The 23,031-nt window shown below is 45.9% G+C and overlaps 1 protein-coding gene across 1 annotated transcript in view; it reads left to right on the top strand.

Moving 5' to 3' along the window:
- LOC138447652 (neurogenic locus notch homolog protein 3-like) overlaps nucleotides 1-23,031 on the top strand; it is a 536,025-nt gene that overhangs the window by 75,963 nt on the left and 437,031 nt on the right. The window contains exon 2 of the mRNA XM_069603876.1: nucleotides 3,784-3,865. Coding sequence (XP_069459977.1) covers nucleotides 3,784-3,865 — 82 coding nt within the window. The remainder of the gene's footprint in view (nucleotides 1-3,783; nucleotides 3,866-23,031) is intronic.

Here is a 23,031-nt window from a genome sequence, read left to right as displayed (position 1 = left end):
CAGCAGTGTCCGAGCACACCAGTTGAATGAAGTGCGGAACTGGGTTTTTGTTTTCCACAAAGCGTGGAAAAGGCTGCTCAGCACCAAAAGAAATGTTCCCAGCACCAGACGTCGTGAACGTTGGTGTAAGATGTAGCCAAAATGGCAACCGTGGACCATGGAGTTTGGGCCGCCATTTTGTCGACACCTGAGAACTGCGTCACATGCGAAGATGAGGCAATTGTCTCCTCAGAGGACTTAATTAATACTTTAGCCTTGACACAAGGATCCTCGGCCGAGCTGGTGCTGGCAGGTCTCAAATGTTTACTGGACATCTTAGAAACTTCCCCAGAATTAGCCTCCAGTGGAGGAACCTCAGCAGAGCCGGTACTGGAAGGCCTGTGGTCCGTGACCGCCCTCTTTATCCCCTTGACAGACCTGTACCACCATGACCTTCAGCGTAGGACAGCTGAGGAACGTACCTCACCGACAAGACCTTCAAAGACGATCTCTCGATTCGGTCGATGCTGACTTTAGCCTCAAGAAGAGAAACCGCGGGTTTGAACCTGGGACGAATGGCTCCCTCAAGAGGGACCTCGAGCCGTGACTCGGTGTGGAAAGCTCCAGAAATTGAGCCCTTGTGGCGTACCCCGGTGTGTGCATGGCAGGCTCTAGAAGTAGCGACATCTGGGCAAACCCCGATATCTAGAGCCACAGAAGAACTGGGCTAAACTTCAGCACCCAAACGGTGAACTTCAGAAATGTGTCCGATTTTGGCAGGTCTGATACGGGCACCCTCGGAGACCATTCCGGTGCACCTATTAGGCCCTTGAGGCACCTCAGGGGAACCCCTGGTGACAGAGCTACACAAGCCCTTCCCTGACCTGGAAGGAGACCCCTTGCCGGGGCACCCTAAAGAGTAAACAACTTCCCGGGTGTGTTCTTTTTTGACGATGAAAAGCTGGAAATTAGGTGAAGGAACACGCTGAAACACTTGCTCCCACCGAAGACGACGTTGGATTGCCCAGGCGGAGATGGAATCGCACTAGAAGCACGAATCCCAGCGATGCTCCGGGTCGAGACACTCCAAGCAAAGAGTGGGGATCGAGACTCGCAAAACTACATTCGCATTAAGGACAGGACATGAATCACAGACGCTCCGGCATAGACGTAGGACTAGATGACTGTGGAACCTGAGCAGGAAGGAAGGACGGACACAGGGGAATAAAACTAAAATTCCTGGTGATGCTAGGGCGTCTGCCCCCGACCGGGCAGAGAAAAGGACTGAAGGGTGATGCGCGGGGCAGAGCTCATGAGGGCGGGGTTACAGCCACGTGCGGTACGCCTTTCATTTTTACGCAGGCAAAAATTCAAAATGTTTGATGCTTTTTACACAAAAGTGCTCCGGTCCCGTCCAGAAGGACGGTATGTCCCACAAGTATGGAGGAAAGGGGAATATGGACTAGGAGTAAGGTTGTCACTACAGTGAGTAACTTTGTTGTTCTTAGTATAGAAATATTTGGCAGTGGAAGACGGGATACTCCCCACACCCAACTTTCTCTGGTTAGCCTTCTCTACAGACGCAACAGCAAGTTCCATACTAAGTGTGGGTCTACGAATTTTCGTTGTGCAAATATTTACAGTGGGAATTATTTTCGTCCCAAATGCGCAGGTATTTCTTTGTCACTATATACTCTCTTACTGATTTGCAATTTCATCATCTTTAATGTATTATTCCCACACTAATTTCCAGGTTATGTTAAAAGGCATTCACTAATTTACGCCCTTTTCCCCTTTTCACCCTGCAGCAGTGCATGCCCTTCTATGCCGCAGCGCCTCGCACTGTACAGGCTAACGCCCGCCCTTCCACCTCTGCCTTCTTCATTTCGCCTTCCCTGTCTTGCAAAGAATTCCCTCCCCTGATCGCCACTTTTCTGCAGATCCTTGTAAAACCCTTAACCCTTAACCCTCACCTCCCTTTTCATTACCATGATCTTTTTCCATCCTCCGGCTCTTTCTACGCTGCCAATGCATCCATGGGACATCCCCTGTCTTCCCCCTTTCTCTTTTGCCGTTACCAGGGGTGGACTGGCCTTTAGGGAACTCTCTCTCGGTAGGCCTCTGCATCCTGGGCCTCTTTTGTGGGTTATTTCTAAATGTTACCATAGGAAAGGAGTTGGGTTTGCTGCAAATGTGTATTATGGGGGCCTGCATACCTACCTCTGTTCGCTTTTTGCTTCTGTCATCCTGCTGTGGCCGTTGGACGATACAAATCTTTTTGGATGCGGGTGTCCGAGAATTGGAGAGGGCAGGTGTACTTGGTGATCCAGCTAGCTCTCGAGAGTCGATCCCTACAAGTCACCAGATCTTTAATCTTACGGAACATGAGGATGGTAGCAAAGAACTCTGCTCCCTGAACGGTCTCTTCTGTCCCTCCTCTGTTCCTTTCTCCTCCCAAACTGGTGCCAGGCAGGAGCTTTTTATAGTCCAGTCTCACTGTAGTTGCATCACTGGATACGGGCTATGGCTTCATCCCAAACCGTCCTGCTTCCATACAGGGGATTCTCCAAAGTCTTCCTTTCTTCATTGTCGGCGATTTATCTCAGGACATGCCACTTTACATTTAGCTAGCTGGTGCGAGAATACTCTGTAGCTCATGCTTTCCTTCATTTTGTTAACTATGAACATTTAGATGTAAAAAACATTGTCCCGTCATTCTCTCCATATTTCACCCATTCTACTCCTGTTTTTATCTGGTCCTGTAATTTCCTTTAAACCTTGTTTCCAAATTCTACATGTTGTGCATAGAGCCTTAACCTGCATTTGCTTTTGATAGACAGCAAACAGCTGGGGGTCCCTTTGTGGTGGCAGTGCTAGCACGAACACCATGTGGAAGCCTGTAGTCTTTTTAGCACAGGCTGCATTTTTTCCGGCAGAGAGCTTGCCTCTACCGGGCTTTGAGATTTTAGAACTGCATAGGATTGAACATTTACCAGTGTATTCAGTTAATAGTTATTTACGCCTTATATTTAATTATCTGCCTTCTTTTAGTGCCTGCCCATGTATGTGTATATGATTATATTTGCATGAGGGAACTTTCCCAGTGCCCCCCTCCCTCTGGTCCCTTGTAGTGCCTAGAAGAAGTCAATAGAAGTCTTGCCTAATTCTAAAGCACTTGGGGTTGCGGGAAGACACTAGTTCCTTCCCAACAATCTGCTCTAATTTACTACTAAACCCAGTATGCATCTCTTCAATTAACCATGACAATCCACTGCTGAGAAGCTAACCTGAATATTTCTACATTAGGTATGCACAACATCATGCAGTACACTATCACACAGCACACCCTTCCTCCTTCGAGAGCTAGGGCTACTCGAGCTACACATCGTAATAATCCGTATTCATCAATCTTAAGAGGATGATAAATACTTAAGCAAAATGTGCATGGTCAATTGATCCTATCTTTTTTAAATTATTTATTAAATTTGTATTTACGATAGGTTTTTTCTTTTTTTTCTGCTAGGTTATATTTTACTGTACAATGCTTTGCACTTCTCGATCAGCATGGTGCTGAATAATGTTAATACTTCAACCTTGCATTTTAGTGCAGAAATGTAAGTGACTGATTTATAGGTTGGTAGGTGGGCATTTTAGTTTCTCTGATCTAACTAGACCTTATTTGTGCCAGAGCTACACAAATTATGATGTGCGAAAGCGTCACACCATGAAGTCTTGTGACATTGCCTTAAGAGGTGTGTAATTGTTTATTGTTCCACTCATACGATTCCTTTGTCTCTTACTCAGGTCTTCAATGCCTGGACAGTTACCGGCCCTGCGAGAATGGCGGCAAGTGTACCATGTATTCCAATGGATCAGCATCGTGTGTGTAAGTCAAATTTCCCCATCCTCCTTTTTCAGTTCAAGCAACTGCCTTTTTCATGATCTGCCATTACATCTTTGTATATTGTAACACACATCTTCCTTCAAATCTCTTCCACCGCAAACCCTTTAATTGGAAATCTGGCCTACCCTTGAACCTGTGAGAAATTATTAAATTGAATGTATCTTCCTGAAATCTACTTGATGGTACCTGGCTCATCTCGTCCCAAGCAACCTTGCAAAAAAAGTAAATGATGGTGTAGAAATTTCCGATACAAAAATCGGAAGGAGGGGTTAAAGGTAAATGGGGACCCCAATAATCTTTCCTTGGTCACCACAGAGAATCATGCCCATCATTGTATCATTGCCCTTGGGTTACACCACCATGTTACGTAACCCCACAGAACATGTATTCATGAAGCGAATCTTAAAAACAAGGCACAGCTCATGCTACACGACTCTTTAAGATTACTAAAAAGTTGTAGTGTTAGAACCTAGTTGTTCCCACAGAAGGCATGTATACATTGGATTCTCCATTTGCAAAGGTTGTATTTGACTTAACAAAGTGCAATGTTTACACGAAGAAAGAAATTGGCGAAAATGAGAGCACACCATTTTAGGCAAATGTCGGATATCGCTCCAATCAGAGGCCCAGACTAACATTAATTGGATGGCTTTGCATAGTAAATTGTTTACACACGTTTTTCGGCTTTTTCCAAATATCTGGCTCATCTACCTATGTTGTAAAGGGTGCAATAGAGGGCTCGATTGTGTGCGAGTTTTCACTGTCTTGCTCTGAACCACTACGACTGCAGTCAACTACCTCTCTTTAGAGTGCCCTTTTGATGCTAGCTCTGGTAATTCATTGCAGTCCCCCTTTAACCTCATGCATCACTCAAGTGAGAATTGCTGAATGTTAAACTGATTTTAAAGGAGCGAGTGCACTGGGCGTAAAAAGGTGATATTGACTGATATGTTGTTGGTGCAATTGGCCGTTTCCACACGAAAGTCCTACACTGTTATGATGCAAGAGCAGGGCGGCACATACCTTTTGACTTAAAAAGGAAGCTTTATGGCCATGCTTCACTGCTGGGTGTTTCACTCATTGGGGCTATTCAGGGAAGGGTTGTGCTCGGTGCTCCCCTTACAGAGCCTTCACAAAGCATGCTTGCAAAGGCCTCCTCGAAAGGGCATGTGCTAGAATGAACACGCTTGTTGTGGCCAGTCCTCGGTTTTTATTATGGTGTGATGGCGGTCGCTTTACTATATGCACTTGCGGAATTGCAGTTTAGACGCCTTTGAATCCAGATCGTCTCTTTCGATATGTCGAACATTGAATGGTGTTCAGGGTTCCTTGTGCGCCATGCTTGGGAATTATTGCAAGTTAACTTTTTGTCTTGTGAAGGGGTAAGTTGAACAGCCCCACTGCCTGCTGAGAGATTGGACGATGTGTTAAATGTTTTTGAGCTTATATTTGCCACCTTTTGTTTTGTAATCAATTCTCGAATACCCTCCAATTTTTACTCCCTCTGGTGTGGGATGTTTGTATGCATCCCCCTTTATGCAGGTGATCAGTGAGTTTGCACAGGGTTATGTCTATCACATAGGAAGCTAGCAGCAGTGATGGCCTCCAGATTTCCTTTGGGTTGGTGAAGGAGTATGTATTTAGGGGTGGGGGGTCAGGAGGATATTCTGGTTTTCAGTTGTGAGACTTTGGTTATTTCACGTATTCACATCTCTGCAATAGGTAGCATAGTGCATAACAACCCAAAACATCAGATCGTCCTTTTTTGGAAATAGGCTGCCAGTCGGCCAGTTAGTGAATTTCCTTTGTCTGCATAAATTGCGTGCTGCTGACTTGCCTGGTGAACTGTCCACCATGACAAATGGTTTGTGAAAAGATTTTAAGTGAGTACTTTGGTCTAGAGAAGGGATTTGTGATCTGTGGCTCACCAGATTTAGTTTTTACTATCGCTCCACCAATCTTTTGCCATAGACTCGGTTTGCTACTGATGAGTTGCTATCCTAAATATCTGCAAGTCAAAGATGGTATGAATAGCCTGAAGCTCTTATAGACGGATGTTATCATTTCAAAGTCGTGAAGAACAAATTCTAAATGCCGACATGAAATGATCTCCAGCAGCACCCCTGCCCGAAACTCCCACAACTTACCTCCAGCGGGGCACTTGCATGAGCTCCGTCTGCGTAGCTCTTCCCCCTCCCTATTGCGGGGCGGCCCTTCTGCCACCGGGTCCCTTTGTTTGTGCTATTTGTCTTCGTCCCCTCGCTTTTCTTTTTGTGGAAGCATGGACACCCCCACAACCCTTGAATTCTCATAATGTCACTCAAAGGGAGTGGGGGACACCAACGCACCCCCATTTCCCCATTCCCCTTTTTGCCTTATTCGACTGTATGGGATTCAGTATTTTGTCATTGCCGGATTCTGCAATTTCTCACTTTTTGTTTTTGGGGGGTGGGTAAAGGGAGGTGCTGCAGATACCCTTATAGAGAAGGCCTAATCTTGGATGATGGAGTTCCATACAAGATATCCATGGTGTATTTTGGACTACAACCCGCTATTGGCCCCAAACGGCATAGTCCAAAGGTGGAGATCATGGTAATCCTAGTCCAAAACATGTGGGGGCTGCAGTTTTTGGACCAGATATACATGAGCATGTCACTAACAGAATATCTAGTGTTTGTTATATATTGTATGACGGACTGGTTTAAATTGCTCCCCATTTGTCTTACAATTGGGCTGATTTTTCTGACGGTTGTGTTGGTAGGTCATGTATTTGTACTGCTTCACGAATGCCATAGCATTCTTATAAGTGTTTAATTTAACACCGTAGAGGTGGAGTCCAGACAACTGGGTAATAAATGACCAGGTGCTTTTCGGGTGAGTGACAGCAATCCACTATTGGAACAGAACATCTGGTAAAAGGCTATGTAAATACTTTTATTACAGAACCAAAAAAAATGTAAAACTGGAATGACCTATTTCGGTGATTTACCTCTTTGCTTGAATGGCAGTGTTGTAACTAGATTAAGCAACGCCTGTGCTATTGATTCCTGCCCAACCTGCATAGTCTGCCTCCAATGTAGGCATCCCTACATTAAAGTTGTATTTATTATAGCAGACTTTTAAGATGTGGTGTAAAAGGTTTCTTAACGGGATTGAATGACACAAAGTTGGAATTAAAGGATGAGCTGAAGTATTTGCGTCTATTGTTCACAGGCGCTCTGTCATGTAAACACTAATTATTTTAAAGGATAACATGATTTATTTTCTAGCCCAAATGCAATTTTTAACACATCGCTATAGACCACTTCTATTCCATTGGTGACATTTTACGAGGGGCGGCTATCCTGGCAATATTGTACCGGGCTGAAAATTACCATCTTTAAGTCGAGCAAGACCTATTCGAAATGTGAGGGATTATTATGGAGAAAAACGTTAGCACTCACCCCTTGTTTTTCTCCCACGCCGTTATTCTTGGGTTTGAGTCGGGGTTAAAATCATTGCATTATCAGCTGTGGTGGAAGCCAACTCTTTGACAAATTGTTCCACCAGAAAATACGTCTTTGACTTGTTTAAGTAGTAATTCTCAGGGAATGAGCCCGGTTTTTATCAGAAAATTGGAAACATCATTGGTTAATTTGGAATATTTGTTACAGGACATGACCTCACACAACATGATTGGTGCGAAACCTGTACTGTGGTTCTAAGCTACGCACATTACAAATACATAATGAAATCAAGAGAGTAGGTGAAAGGAACATTTATCTAATCCAATCTCTCTCAAACTTATTCCAGAAGAATAATGATGGCATTTTGTATTAATTTGCTTAGTACAAAACTTTTGCGATGCATTCGAGCTAAATTACCATTTGAGAATGCCGTATTTAGATTCTGTAGGCAAGAAACAAACAATGCTGCACGTTATAGATTGTGAGTATTGTACGCTTAATGCGTTTTAGCCACTTGGCTCACAACCCTTCTGGGAGTTTTATTGATGCATACTGGGCACACATTTTATCCAGGGCACTTTGTTTTTTTTTTTTACTCGGCTGGCTCCCCTTCCTCTCACAATTTGAAATTTCAATTCCTCTGCCTTGTCTAAAAATCTCTCCACGACCTGCCCCCCCATCTTGCCTCCCTCTTCTCATTTTACTCTCCCGCCTGCTCTCTCCGCTCAGCTGATCTCCACCTTCTCACTGTACCCCCCAGCCCCTTGTGCCTCCTCACGCTTCCACTCCTTCCAACTCTTAGCCCCCCTCCACTGGAACTCCCTACCTCTCTATCTGCTGCACCCCTACCTACCCATCTTTCTGCTCCTCCCTGAGAGCCCTTCTCCACTCCCACCCTGACTCTCCTTCCCTACCTCTCTCCCCCCTCATACCCTCCTTCTCTCCCCCCTTCCTCCCGATGACCTCGAATGAATACTGTAACCACCATAGTCCGTAGGTCACCCGGGCCCCCCCTCTCCCCTCCCTCCTGAGTACATTTTTCTAAATACTGTACCACTGGTTTGTTTCATGTTTGTAAATTATGCTTCATCACTGCACCTGTTCTGTAAATCACTTTGGTGTAAAGCACTATATAAACTCAAACATGAAGATGATATATGCGCTTGTGAGATTTAAGAAAGATTATTCTAGAGGGATGAAATTGTCTATGGTTTCATTCATTGTGAATATTGATTGATATGGATATATCCTGTTTTTTAAATTGATTTTACTTAAACTGTGTAGTGTAAGGTTTGTAATAAACCAGGTACATACATTGATTTTAAAAAAATGAAAACCTGTGCTGATATACTTGCACTCTACAGTGTAGGATGGTACTGACGCAAGTAATTTTACTTTTCGCGCACTGCACTTTGTGCTCAATCTTGGATTTCGGTTCCCACAAGAAGTAATTTTAATGTTAGTATTCACTCCTCCATTGCTGGACGTGCATCCCTACCATTTCTGCCCAGAGTGCAGTGTCAAAATTCCTCTGTCTCCATGGCTAGCTGGCCCATAAACATCCATGGTTTTTTGTATAGAGTGGACCTTGGGAACCTGTGTTGTACGCGATGGCTCCTCCCCAACACGTAGATCCACATATATCCTCCACTCTACATGAAACTGGGTGATCCGATCCACACGGTTTCCTCCCCTGGTTGCTTGTAGGTCCCTTGCTGACAAATTTCCCACCTTCACTCTCCCCTGGTAGTTAACCACGACCTTTTTTCTTTTTTGCCCCTATTCTCCCCTCACCGTGTTCCTCTTATGATTGTAAAGCGCTCAAATACCCCAATAACAATACAACAATAAAATAAACCTCACCTCCTCTGATGCAATTCACACAGAAGGATCCCCAGCATCAAAATCGTAGAACATTTTTTAAGAAGCCTGTTTGTTGTAATCCAGCTTGTGTGTTTATTCTACTGTTATTTGAAAGGTGTACTTACTTTTGTAAGTAAGGCTCTCTGTTTGTACTGATATGTACACACAAATACAGACAAATGATTTTGTTTTGTAAATGCATAGATTTATAAAAGAGACCGTTCTTGCTGCTTGATTCACCATGCTGTCAGTCATGCCTTGAAGGCCAGCAACTTTGCAAACAAGCAGCTCTGTGAGTGTGAAACGGGTAAATGATTAAAAGATGGTTAACATAACATGCCTGCTGAGGAGCATCCCAGGTATGCAGCAGTCGCAGGAGTGGCTATTTTCTTCAAAGTAATCCATTTGATATTCAAGAACCCGCTCCTTTTGGATACCCAGGTCTGTGGGTGTGCATGTTTTCACTACATGCATTTTATCCATTGGAATACATGTAAAAATAATCGTGTTGAATTTAAATGACCAAATGTGGAAAAATACAGAAAAAATAAATTGTATGGATAACTACATACACATACAATTAAACCTCAATTCCAATTAAACCAGGAGCGTTATTTGTAATAAACAATATAAAGTGGCCGTACGCCATTCTAGCATATCTTTAAAGGTCAATATTGGTCTGTAATTCATAGGCTCTCTTCTGTCCCCCTTCTCAAATATCAGAATTACCACCGATTCCTTCCAGGATGGGGCTGTTTGTCCCTGCAACTTCTTAATGGTTTACACACTTACACACACACTTACACACACACACACTTACACACACACACCAACCCTCCCCCCCCCCGAATCTCTGATTTTTATTTTGTAATAGGCCATCTAAATTATTCTGGCCCCCTTTATAACTTTGCCTTGTGAAACCCATGCAGCTTCAAACTCTGAGATTTTGTCTAATAATGTTAAGAAACCTCCAGGTGCACATGCAGTTTACAGATGTGACAGCCAATGTAAGCGTTAAACATAGGCCCACACCCACCACGGCAGCAAACAGGGTTGTTGGAATCGTTTTTCTGAAGTCCAACTAAGGGCTTAGTAAAGAGGCAGTACAAGACTCCACTCTTAGTATAAGGCTGTACCACCCGAGTTCATGGTAGTGTAGACAGAAATGCCAGGCTCGTTTTAGGAGGGAGCAAGGGCTTAAAATCAGTGCAAATTAAATTGTAGTACAAATGGTCCAAAGAAACACTGAAACACTATGTATGTCAACATTAATGATTGATTTAAATACAAGTAGGCCCAGATAAATCTAGGGGCAAATGAGTACCATCTCAACTTATATGTAATCACAATTATAAACCTATGCTGAACCCTGGTGGCAAGTGGGGGAGACGCTTGGATGTGAGTTTCATGCAGAAGGAAGAGCCAAAGATGGATCTTGAGAACCTCCTGAGAGAAATTCCATGGAACTGTTTTTTTTGAACCATGTTTGTTCTCAGCAGAGCAGCACCTACACTTTTTAATTTAGTTAAACTTGGGCTGTCACCCTAAAGTAACCAAGGGTAATCCAGACGTGGACCCCTTGCTCACTGTACCCTACATCAGCTGCGTTGCAACTCACTGAGGAGGCCATGCAAGGCAGAAGCACGTTGTTCAGAGGAGATTTGCCTAGCATTTTGGTGTGTGTGTGTGTGTGTGTGTGTGTGAGTGATAAAGTGAATAGAGTTGAAGACCATGAGATCTGTTAGTGAGGAATAGAAGGAATTGGTTAGCAAGAAAACCTTCCTGACCTAGTTGTCATGTGGGTTCCTGCTCTATTACTTGTTTAAGGGCACCAGGAGACTGAACCAATGGAGTTTGTCCAGTAATCCTTTGCGGCTGCATAACTTGTAGCAGGTTTGTGTGACTAGTCTGTTACTAAGACTGAGTATCTGCTTGTTTGATGTTGGTTGGTACAGATTTTGCTGGTGTCTGGTTGCCTTCAGTTGAATAGCCAGGTTTTCAGGGTTTTTTTTAAAGGATTCTTCTCTGTGCACATGTCTGGGTATAGAACTTGAGCTTGGTTGAGAAAAGGGAAATCCTCCATGACCTTTAGAATGTTGTAGGGCTGTAATTCATGTCTTTGAAGTCTGAGAAGAACGAGCTGCCGAGTTGTCTAGTCTTGAATACTGGTGAAATGACAAACACACGGAAGAAACCGTCAAATTCAGAGCCGCGTGGAAGTGTTGCTTTGTGAAACAAATGTGGGCTCGGAACAGCCTGTTTAAACATCATAACCGAAATAAGACTGCATAACAATTACACACATTACACAAACCTGTAACACTAAAGTGTAAAATTGCGCTTCTGTATGGGTGGGGCGTGTGTCAAAAGCACAGTTCTGCAGCCTCAAGCCGCTGTCAATAGCAGGTGCCTGCTCTCAATGCATTAGTCAATGCTCATAACTTTAATGACTCCCTCGGTTGATAAACGGATTGTGCCCTGCAGGGACTTGCATTATTACCATTCAGTCTCTTCGGTTGAATCATTGACCCACTGAGCAATCCCATCAGCACACAGGTGAGGTCAGCCCAGGTGCACACTTCCTTGCACAGGGCTGTGAGGGAGTTCCCGGGGTCTACAGGTGGGATACCCAAGAGACAAAATGGAAACGTTCCCCGTCCCTTGTGTGAAATCAAGTTGTGCATAATTACTGATGTGCGTTGCTGCAGCTACTGCGGCATATGTCGCTTAAACTCAATACTCTATGACGTGTACTCGTGTATTGCGGTAACACACTAATAAAGTATATTGACATGCATTTATAAAGAGTGACAAGTGCAGTCATTGCATCATGTATACATAGAATCACCAAAGCCACGACATTGAAGGTTTGCAAACTCGTAATATTGAGAACCAACACGGTGTAGATGTCTTGTGTGTATGTGAGCCCTGAACCACACACATACACACAAATGTACACGTCCTCTGGGGTGCACAGTCTCTTCTGACTTAAGTAACGGGGTGGTGTGCAGGAGGTGGAATGATGTTGGAGGGGGAAGAGAAGCAGCGGGAGACATAATGATAGCGCCTTAATCCAAAGCGCTTTACAGAGCACATATTTGCATACAATATCACCCAACCGAAATTGGTACTCATTTATAGATCTCGGAAGGATGAAAGGCTGAGTTGGCCTTGCCGGGATTCGAACCTGCGAATTGCCGATCACGCTCAGATCGCAGCAGCAAGCGCTCAACCCTCTGAGCTATCTTGCTGGCCTTATATTGCTGCAGTAAGCACAATTTCTGTCAATCCACATCCTCGCAGCACAACCCAGGGGCCATGTGCTGGTACCCACATCCATCACTTTTCATGCTTTTAATTTGCCGTGCATTGGTGGCCCCTGCAACCCTGCCCCCCACCCTCCCGAACACCATCGTTCATTATAAGTTACAGATTTCAGTATGTGTTAGCATGGCACTGTTTGGAAAAAATAAAGTCTTGGTGCCAAACCATACTGGCGTTGTAATGTCCTCACGCTTAACTGGTCATGCCAAACTGGCTCCTGCGGAGAAACATCCACGCCAAGTCGGCCCGCGCCCAACTGTCCACGCCAATATGGCCTGCTTTGACTTTGAAGATAAGCCCCCATCCAATGTGCAACAAAGTTGATGTAATTTCAAACATGTGGGAGTACTGACATCTGCTGGGCAGGGCAAGTATTGTGAACGTTTTTGATCATTTTTAGTGCATGGGGAAATGTCAGTTGCCGGTGGAGGGCTCTTGCCCGATGTACATTTTTGGACTGTGCAGATGTTGAATGCCCAGTTCACAGCTGTTCACGGTAGGTCTGGCACTGCCTCGTGATGTTGACCAGCCTTGCTGAAGAGTTTCAAACTCTCATTCTGCTAATCTACTTGATGTGCCTTCCACTTGCACAGGCAGGGTAAAAAGGAAGAAGAGTGGTATTCTGACACAGTGCTCATCTGTGAAGCAGGAGACTAGATGGCAACCTAGTCACACAGCCGCTCTCCCTTTAGACCCAGCATGGGCAATGTCATTATCGGGAGCATATTACATTGAGTTTCACAAGGATTTCCAAAGAAAATCTGAGTCAAAGTGGATAAATCATGGTTTATCAAAAAAGGTTTTAGGAGACAATCACTTATACATTCTTAGTGAGGACGCCGCTAACACATCTCTTATTCGGAGTAGACTTAGTGTGCCAATGCATTTCGGAGATTTATCTCCTTCGTCAGGACAAGTCAGTGGTATTACAATGCAAAAAATAACCAAACAAATTGTATCATAGCCACCTTGGGTCCCAGACAAAATGTCCAGGATTAGCGACCCAAGTGCAAAGGCATAGGTACACAGAAGATCAACAACACTTTCTATCTGTAAGGCATGATAGGAAGTAGATATAATACAAAGTAGCAAAATTACTGTAGGCAGCATAAACGGCGTACAAATCAAAGCTTGGAACACATAACGAGGTACAATAGCATTAAGGTATAACAATGCTGGTTGATTAATTCCTTGCACAGGAGTTCAAAAGTGCTAATAAGTAGTAAGACATGGTAATGTGTACATGCAATAAATGTGAGCAGAACGGCTGTGGTTGCATGAACAGTGTAGAAATCAAGGCCTAAAATACATAGGAAGGTGGCATTTTAAATGTAACTATGATAATTGATCTCTCATTAAGACCATTAGGAGCGAGACAAGTCTGTCGATCCAAAATGTTTCTCTTCTATTGAGCCGCTTATCTGCCCCACTTATCAGTCCTTATCTGCCCCTCGGCTAATGCATTAGTATCCCCCATACTCTTACGTCCCGTCCCCTTTCCTCCATACTTGTGGGACATCTCTCCGTCCTCCGGGACGGGACCGGAGCACTTTGTAAAAAGCATCCACATTTTTTCAAAAATGTGTCCCTCATTCCTGTGCGGGGCCCGGCACTTGGCCGTAACCCCGCCCACCTTGGCTCTGCCCCACGCATCGCCCATCAGTCCTTTTCTCTGCTCGATCGGGGCCGGACGCACTTGCATCCTCGAAGATTTTCTTCCCTTTTCTCGCTGGCTTTCGCTAGCATTCGTTTACTAGTCTGTCTTTCAAATTAGACTTTCCAGATTGTTGTTCATGTCACCGTTGCTTCACAAGGGCGGATCCCCATCCTCTTTGTTTAGAGTGTTTGGGTCTGGAACACCGTTGGGACTCCTGTTTTTACTGTGACTCCCTTTCAGTCCGGGCACTTCGTCAGTTTGAGCGGTGAGAGGAGGTGTTCCAACGAACTCCCCCTTCGCATTTTCAAGCGTTCATCGACGAGAAGAAGAAACGCCTGGTAAGTTTACTTTTCAGAGCACCCCTGCCGGGGGATACCTTTCCGGGTTCCTCTCGGTCCGGGAGGGGCATTGATCGCTCTGTCACCGGGGTTCGCCTTGAGGTGCCCGTTGGGCCTAATAATTCTACCGGCTATGGGGGCTATGGGGACTATGGACTAGGAGTAAGGTGTTCACTAGGGTGAGTAACCTGGTAATACTCTTACGTCCCGTCCCCTTTCCGCCATACTTTTGGGACATTCCAGAGCACTTTTGACGCATCAAAAATAAAATGTCCTTTTTATTTTTACGTGGGGCCACTGCACGTGACCGTAGGCCTGCTTTGCCCTGCTTTGCTGAGCTCCACGACGCACATCAATCTTCTGTCCTTTTCTCTGCCCGGTCGTGCGCACTTGGATCGTAGGGAATTTTCTGTTTTTTGTTCCCTTGTCCTTCATCTTCCTGCTCCCGTTCTACAGTCTTTGTTCCGTCTATTCCCGGAGCATCTGGGATTCATATCCTCTTCTTCATGCAACCGTCGTTTCTCAGGGCAGATCCACATTCTCTGTCTGGAGTGCTTGGCCCGGAACATCGGTGGGACTCTTGTTTCTACTGCGACTCTCTCTCCCCGTCTGGACAATCCAGCGTAGGCTCGTCAGGTGGGAGGTGGTGTTCCAACAGCTTCCTCCTCCACATTTACAGCACTTCAATGAAAAAAGAAAGCGTCCGGCAAATTCCTTCCTTTTTCGGGCACCCCGGCCAGGGGACTCGACCCAGAGGTCTTTGGGTCCAGTGGGGTTCAAGTGGCCCTGGTATCGGGGTTCTCCCTGAGGTGTCCTGAAAGGGACTAACCTAGATTCCAGTTTTCTCGGAGGCCTCTGTCAAGGGGCTTTCGAGACCGTATTTTCATCCGAGGTTCCCCATCTGGGGGCTAAGACTAAGCCCAATGTTTCTGGTGCTGTTTTATTTCCAAGGTTTCAAAGTCTGGAACTAAACGTACCGAGCCTCGTCTTGGTTTCCTGTATAGTGACTAAAGGTATCGGGGTTAACCCCGAGGATCCCCGAATAGGGCCTATAATTAAAACCGGCAAGATTGAGGGGCCTGATTTAACATGCTCTGGCTACCGAGTGTGAACCCAGGCCTTCCCACAGGTTGCACCAATCCCGCTGATGGGGCAAAGGAGCGCAAAGGCCCCAAGTCTTCAAGCACCGTCCCTGCTGAGGTTTCCTCACCGAGGGCTAATTCTTGTATTTGTACTTTATTTTATATAGCGCTTTACACCAAAGCGCTTTACATAGCATTAAAAAGAGTACAGACAGTAGGATCAATATTTAAAACACAAAGTATTTCAAAATTGCAATAGCACCTTGCTAACCAGATGAAAATAAATGAGTGTAAAGAAGCTTGAAAGGAGAAGTAAACGGTAATCGATGGGAGTTTTCCGATTCAAAGGTGCAAGGAGGGAGATCGGAACCAAGATTGGGCACAAGGAGGAGAGGGGACAAGGCAGAAATGGGAGGCAGAATCCAAAGGGGCTCAAAAGCACTCTAGACCTGCTACTACCGGCTCTGGTGAGGTTCCCTGTCACAATGCTAAAACGGATAAAAAAGCACCTGAAACACCTATAGTGACAATGGCCTCACTGAAACCTGTGCCACAGATCACTTCAGGCAGTGACAAAATGGCGGTTCAACCCGCGCGGTTAGAGACAGCCATTTTGATGAGCACTTCTTTACCAATGTTCTCAACGGCTGGTAGAGAGGGCCCTACCTTTGGGGTCAATGCCAGAGTTTTCCTTGAAGGGGTCAGAGTTTGTTCAGGCGGTTTTGTGAGCTTATGAGGAGAAACTGTTTTTTCATTAAGCAGAAGCCATTCTGGGCCATCCAGGTCAGGATGGTTTGGTAGATTTTATTTTGGAGATTTTAAGTCGGTGCCATAAGTGCCCGTCATAGGGATGAGGATTTGGGTATCATCTGCGTAGTTGGTGTAAGTGATACCCAGGTCTATGGGTCTGCAGACCTTACCTGCCATGAACGGAAGTGCAGGGCAAGCCTTGCCCTCACCAGGGACTAGTGGATCTGGATGACGTTACGTTTTGCCCTCTGAGGCTGGTGCCTGTGAGGGGGACTGGGAAAAACCCTTTGTGGGAGGATTTGTGCTGCTTGCGCCGGTGTTGTCTAGCCTGGTTTTCTGGCGCATTGCTTCTGAATACCCCTGAAGCCAACGAAGGTACGTGCTCTATCCAAGCACTGGTGACTCTGGCTATAGGCCTTGGGCGCTGACGTTGTCAGGATTGACAGGGATTTACCTGAGAGCTATTCTTTTTGTCAAGGTCCTCGTCCATAGTCGAGTGGAACAATTGCCCCCCCCCCTCCCAAATAGCAGGTCTAGAATGCGCTCCTGCAGATCAGGGTTAAATTTGGTCACCTTGAGCCAAGCCGCCGTCCTCTTATCAGTGGCGATACAGATCGCTCTACCTGGTGTCGATGTGAGCCACTGCAGACTCCATATCATCTTGGGCCAAAATTGGCCTCTGCCAATCCAGCCTTGAAGTGCTTCTGACTGTGCTGGGAGCTCTGGGAGGAAGTCCACAATATCCCTCCATAGCTTCTGGTTCACTGCTGCCAGCATAGCATCAACTTTGGCCTGGCGCAGATAAGTGTGGCATTGGAGTAGATCTTTTTGCCATATGATTCCAACAACTTTTCCTCATTCCCGAGGAGCGCTGACTAAGACTGTGGCTTAGAGTAGAGGCCGGCCGCAGCTACAACTGATGAATACGGTTGGGGGTGCACCGACAGAATGAGGGAGTGTTCCCCCCCGCCTACCTATACTTGGCATCCAGCTGTTTATTGGTAGGCTGTGTGGGGATTGGTGAAACCACACTCTTCTTGGAAAGGGTTTCATCCTCCCTTTGTAGAGGGGTGCCAGTTCTTGTGGCCGGGCGAATGGTGAGCACTTCAGCCAGAACCCCTGCCTCAGGTTTCTCGACTTGAGGCTGCAGAATCCCCAGGTGATCTGCTACACCCGCCAGCCTCTTGTGGAAAGCTTTAGCTGATGGGGGGCGGGAGAGTATCCCAGTCGTCGTCGTCCTCCTCCTCCGTGTCGCCCGCTGTGTCCTACAAGTCTGGAGCTGACAGAGGTGTGCTGGGTGCGGACAGCTGTATCGGGCTGACTGGCAGTGTCGGGGGCTGTGCCGAGTCTGTGCGGGTGGCAGAGCCTGCATGGCTGGTGTGAGCACGGGAATCAAGGGTTGAACCAAGACCGGGTCTGCAACACCGCCAGGGCCTGAAGTGGTGCTGGGGGTAGCATGTCCTTCATGACTCCCCTGAGGATAGTGCACATCTCTGGTGACTTCATGCGGGTAATGAGCACATGGGAATCTGATGTGGGAATGAACCCTTGCAGGCCGGACAACTGCTAAAACCCACCGTCGGCATGTGCCGGGGAGGAGCGTTTCACCAGAGCACCATGTTCTCTGACAATCTAGGAGAAAACGGAGAGAGGAAAAAATAGAAATTTGGGGAATAGCGTGTGGAATTACAAGGCCAGGGGCCTAACCCAGGATCGCTGGTGAAGTGGTCCGTTCCTGTGGACGTGGAAAAGAGGACTGAGTGCCACAGGTGTGCAGAGTCTGGGAGCAGATGCTCCTAGGGCTGCGCCCCTGCACGCATCTAAAATTAAAGAAGACAATATTTTTCTGGCGAAAGGTACCGTTTCCTGTCCCTAGCGAGGGACGCCCGTAAAGTATGGAGGAAAGGGGACTGGGCGTAGGAGTACTTTGTTAATTTCACATACTCTTAACTATACACACCTCCCCTCCTTGGCACACGCTTTTCTGTGAAAGATCATCCAGTTGACTTTGTCAGTGCATGCTTTAGTTTGGAATGTTCTTCAAGCACATCAGATTGACCCATAGTTAGCCCATAATACACCTAAAGGCACGGCGGACCCTGCCCTTTAAGGAACAGCTCCTTGGCTGCTGATACATAATTTGAACGACGTCCAGTGCTTAAGGTTTTCTTTTTTTGTTGTTGTTGTACAGCACTCTGTTGCTTTCTGTCTAGCTTCAGCCTATATACATCCCATACATGCATTCACTGATGAGACACGATTCAGCCTGGACTCTCGATACTCCTGCTTCTTCTGCAAAGCACCTTAGCTACTCAAGGTTTGCTCTTCTCAAGCTCAACCTTTGCTATGTGGTTAAATTGGCACCACTTTTATATTTCAGTGTCTGAGTTAAATTGGAACCCCAGTGTCTCGGAGCTCAAGTTGTAGCCAGTCGGTCACAACTCTGTCTGCAGGCTGCCCAGATGGGGAGTGAGAAGCCATGCCGCAGAGGTGCCCGTTCTACACATTTCTGTGACATTCTCGTCTGAAGTTCTCCGATGTAAGGGTGGTGGCGGTAATGTCTAAGTTGCCTTGGCCTACTCACTTCTTTTTAGGAGGCTGTGCCGTGGGGCAGGGCGGTGCCGTGTTTGTACAGCCGAAGCTTTCAGCTCTGTTGGAGCAGAATAATCAGAGCCTGGGAGTCGAGTGCCGAAAGATTAAAGCGGGTTGCACCATTCCCTTTTGACGCTTGTGCCGAAATGCGTAGTAACAGGTGGATCTGCCTAGGGTAGACACGCCCTAGAACAGGTGAATCACCCAGAATGCTGGACTCCTTGCCCTTGAGTGGGAGCCGCTCCCATGGGAAGAGGGCTTGCGAAACCCGACCTGACGCTTCTGCTGAGTAAAGTTTCCTTCAGCAAGACCAATTAAGCTTGCGCGCATGAGAAACTGCATGTGCACCTGCAGCTCGCTGCTTGCATTCCACTGAGCAGTAATGATCTGCCACCATGGAACGACCTATTTGTCTCTGTTTCACCCATACCTATTCAACTGCTGTTCAAGTAAACCTGTGTAGTGCACATAGAAAGGCACTCTTTACAGATGTGAAGGTTTAAACTATGAGCAATGTAAGATGCAACATTTGTGCATAACGTTTTTCATATGGCATTAAAGGTGCAAAGAAAACGGACTTCCTCTCTTGAAAGTAACTTGTCCCTTTAGCCATATTCCCAACACTTGGATCACTTATCACACCCCTTTTCCAGCTCCTCACCTTTCCTACTATACAGATTTTCATATCTTATATCTCACTACTTTCTTGTCAATTCTTTCGAGTAGACTAAGGACCTGCAGTACTTGGACTGAAATCAATGCACAATAACTCAGACAAGCATTCATGCTTTGGGACTGATACGGTGGTGATCGGTTAGTTACTTTGTGTTAGAATAAGTATTTCTACAGGTGTGAAGAGCAAAAGTCCTATACGGCACTTGCAGGACTTCTAACCCACGTTAGAGCCCACTTTAATGTGAGCTCTCATGTGTATAAGAGGCGTCCAATACGCAAGCAGAATGAATGTACATTTTATACATCAAGTGTACATGTGGAAGATTTACACCAGTGTGTTTGTAAACTCTTGCGTCTGTTTTCAGATGTAAATTGCGTTCATGTACGAATTGTAAAACTTGTATACGCCTCTTGTAGGTATTGAAACCTCGTATCAAAGTCCAATCTGAATTCAATTTAGGATTTCATAAGTGTAGGAAGCATATAAGACTTGTGCCAAACGCCATACTCATATGAGCATTTTGAAACACTTGCTTGGGTATAGGTGCTTTATAAATGAATAATACCATACCAGACACTTGGATACAAATTTGCAGTGACCAGGTGAGTGCCCAGAACTCCCGCGCCCAGCGCCACCCGCATTCCCTTTTTTTAAAATATCCATGTTAAACAGCACGGCAAACGCCATTCCCAAGTGTGATCCCTTCTCCCATGCCCGCTTCCTGGATACACAGAACCTGCCTCCCTCCGGACCTGATTGGTGCAGCTCACCTTATAATGGACACCCAGGGCAGCACTCTGCCTGGCAATCCCTGCGGCTAAGGGCCCCAAGGCCAAGGGTGGCTCCTACATTGGCGGCTCCAGAGTGTGTGCAGGTGTCCGCAGGCGGAAGCCAGCAGTTAACAGACAACAACAAAAACTAAGTTTGGCATGGGTGGGGTGTAGAGCAATTACTCTACTCCAGAAAGCCCCCGCCACTCTACCTTACCTTCCCATATAGCCTGCCATATACTTACACCAGGCATACTTGGAAAGATTTGTGACCACCAGCCTGAACCTATTCATGACGGGATTGTAAATGTTGCCTTGCATTACCCACTAACATACTTGCCAATGTAAAAAAGCGCCACACTTAGAATTGTGACCATTAGCTTGCGTTGCATCTGGATAGGATTGTGAATATTAACATGTGCCACACATAGATAATATTGTGAAAGTTAGCAGGTGCCACACTGAGATAGAATTGTGAATATTAGCCTGCATGACATCCAGATGGGATTGTGACTGTTGGCATGTACCACACTTGGATAGAATTGTGAACATTGGCCTGCGTTTCATCTTGATAGGATTGTGAATTTTAGCGTCTGCCGCACTTAGATGGAGCTTGAATGTTAGCATGTCGCAACTTATTGTGAATATTGGCTGCGTCGCATCTAGATAGGGTTGTGAATATTGACATGTGCCACGCATAGCTAATATTGTGGTTGTTAGCAGGTGCCACACTTGGATGGAAGTATGAGGCTAGCTAATGCCACACTTGGATGGAACTGTGAATGTTGGCATAGGCCACACTTACATGGAATTATAAAGATTACCAAGTGCAACACTTAAAAGTAATTGGGAATGTTAGCATTTTCCACACCTAGATAGAATTGTGAACATTAACCTGCGCCACATCTAGATAGGATTGTGAAGGTTGGCAAGTGCCATACTTGGACAGAACTGTGAATGTTGGCATGTTAAATGTCCTATAACCCACTAACCAATATAAGCTCAAACTCTCTGCATACTTATCTCACTCAAAAAACTCCCACAACCATCTCTCACAACAAGCAGCACACACTTCACCACACCGCAACACATAAGCCGCACCAACAGCACAGTGGGACTGTCATTGATCCAATACTCGCACCAAAGCTCAGCACCCGGTGTATACAGAGTTGAAGCTGCCAACAGAACACTACTCCTCCTGCCTGTCATCCGATGTGGCATACCTCCCCACAATTGTTCAGCTTGGCGGCCTGGTGCCTGAGTTCAGATCTTTAGCACAGTTCAATCTGTCCGAAGACAATATGCGGCCAGGAAGCATTCTACGAGGGCTTGTTACAGGAGCAAATGGCTGTTTTTGCCACTGGTGTTTAGCTAAACAACTCGATCCCAGGAAAGCTTCGGTTGACAGTTCTAGTCTCATCTGGCAGTTTCTGGCATTCACGTTCTGTCATGCAGGACTTATCTTTCTGCTATTGTGGCCTATCTTACCACGGAAAGCTGTTCTTTTTCATTGACTAATACAGTCATTAAAAGACATTGTGCGTGACTTCATCTCTTCCGACTGGTGCTCGCCCCTCATCCCAAATGGGATTTAAATGTGGTCCTCACCGCCTTATGCCATAAGCCACTGATCTTAACTACCTTTCTTGGAAGATTTCCTTTCTGATCGCAGTAAAATCAGCGAGGCGAGTTAGTAAGCTCCAAGCTCTTTCCATGGAACATCTATTCCTCACTTTCCACAAGGATAAGGTTGTGCTTCGCACTCATCCCTCCTTCCAGCCGAAGGTGGTTACAGATTTTCATTTGAATCAATCGATTTCCTTACCTGTCTTTCCTAACCCAGCATCTGATGCTGAGAAAGTTTTACACAACTTGGAAGTCAGGCGAGCCCTGAGGTTTTGCATGGATGTAACGAGTGAACTCGGGAGCTCCTTGCAACTCGTCACATTCGGAGAACAGATGGGGAAACCAGCTTCAAAGGCAACTATCTCTCGATGGATTGCCTCATGCATTTTTGGAAGCTTATAATATTTAAGGCCTTGAACCTCTGAAGGGCATCCATGCTCATCTTGTACGTGGCAAAGCAGCTGCTTGCCTTCCAAAAGTATGTCCCTTAGGAAACCATTGCCAAGGCATCTACGGAGGCTTCCCCATCAGCTTTTTGTAAGCATTACTGCTTAGACCTGAGCTCCAGGGCCAACACCCAGTTCGGCCAGCATGTTCTGAAAAACGTATTCCAGTAAAGTGTTTTTTTTATTTATTTATTCCCCCCCCCCATCCACCCGTACTACCTGTGGTGTGTGCTTGGGAATCTCCCACAAGTATGGAGGAAAGGGGATGGCATGTAGAAGTAGAACAGTTACTCACCGTAGTGACTATCTTACTCCTAGTTCCCTTTCCTCCATATGCCAGCCCGCGGTCCACTCTAAAAAGTATCCTCTATTGTTGCTTAAATGTGTTGACGATTTTTTACAAAAGTGCTCTGATCCGTCCCGAAAGACGGGATGTCGCACAAGTATGGAGGAAAGGGGACTATGGACTAGGAGTAAGGTAGTCACTACGATGGGTAACTTTGTTTTTCTGGTCGGCATGAATGGCTGAGAAAATTGTGATCTTTCGAAAGCATAGGAATGAAGCAAAAAGGTATTGA

Source organism: Ambystoma mexicanum, chromosome 3q (assembly GCF_040938575.1).
Source record: "Ambystoma mexicanum isolate Mex_15411 chromosome 3q, UKY_AmexF1_1, whole genome shotgun sequence".
Lineage (NCBI taxonomy): Eukaryota > Metazoa > Chordata > Amphibia > Caudata > Ambystomatidae > Ambystoma > Ambystoma mexicanum.
This window is presented reverse-complemented; position numbering and strand designations above follow the sequence as displayed.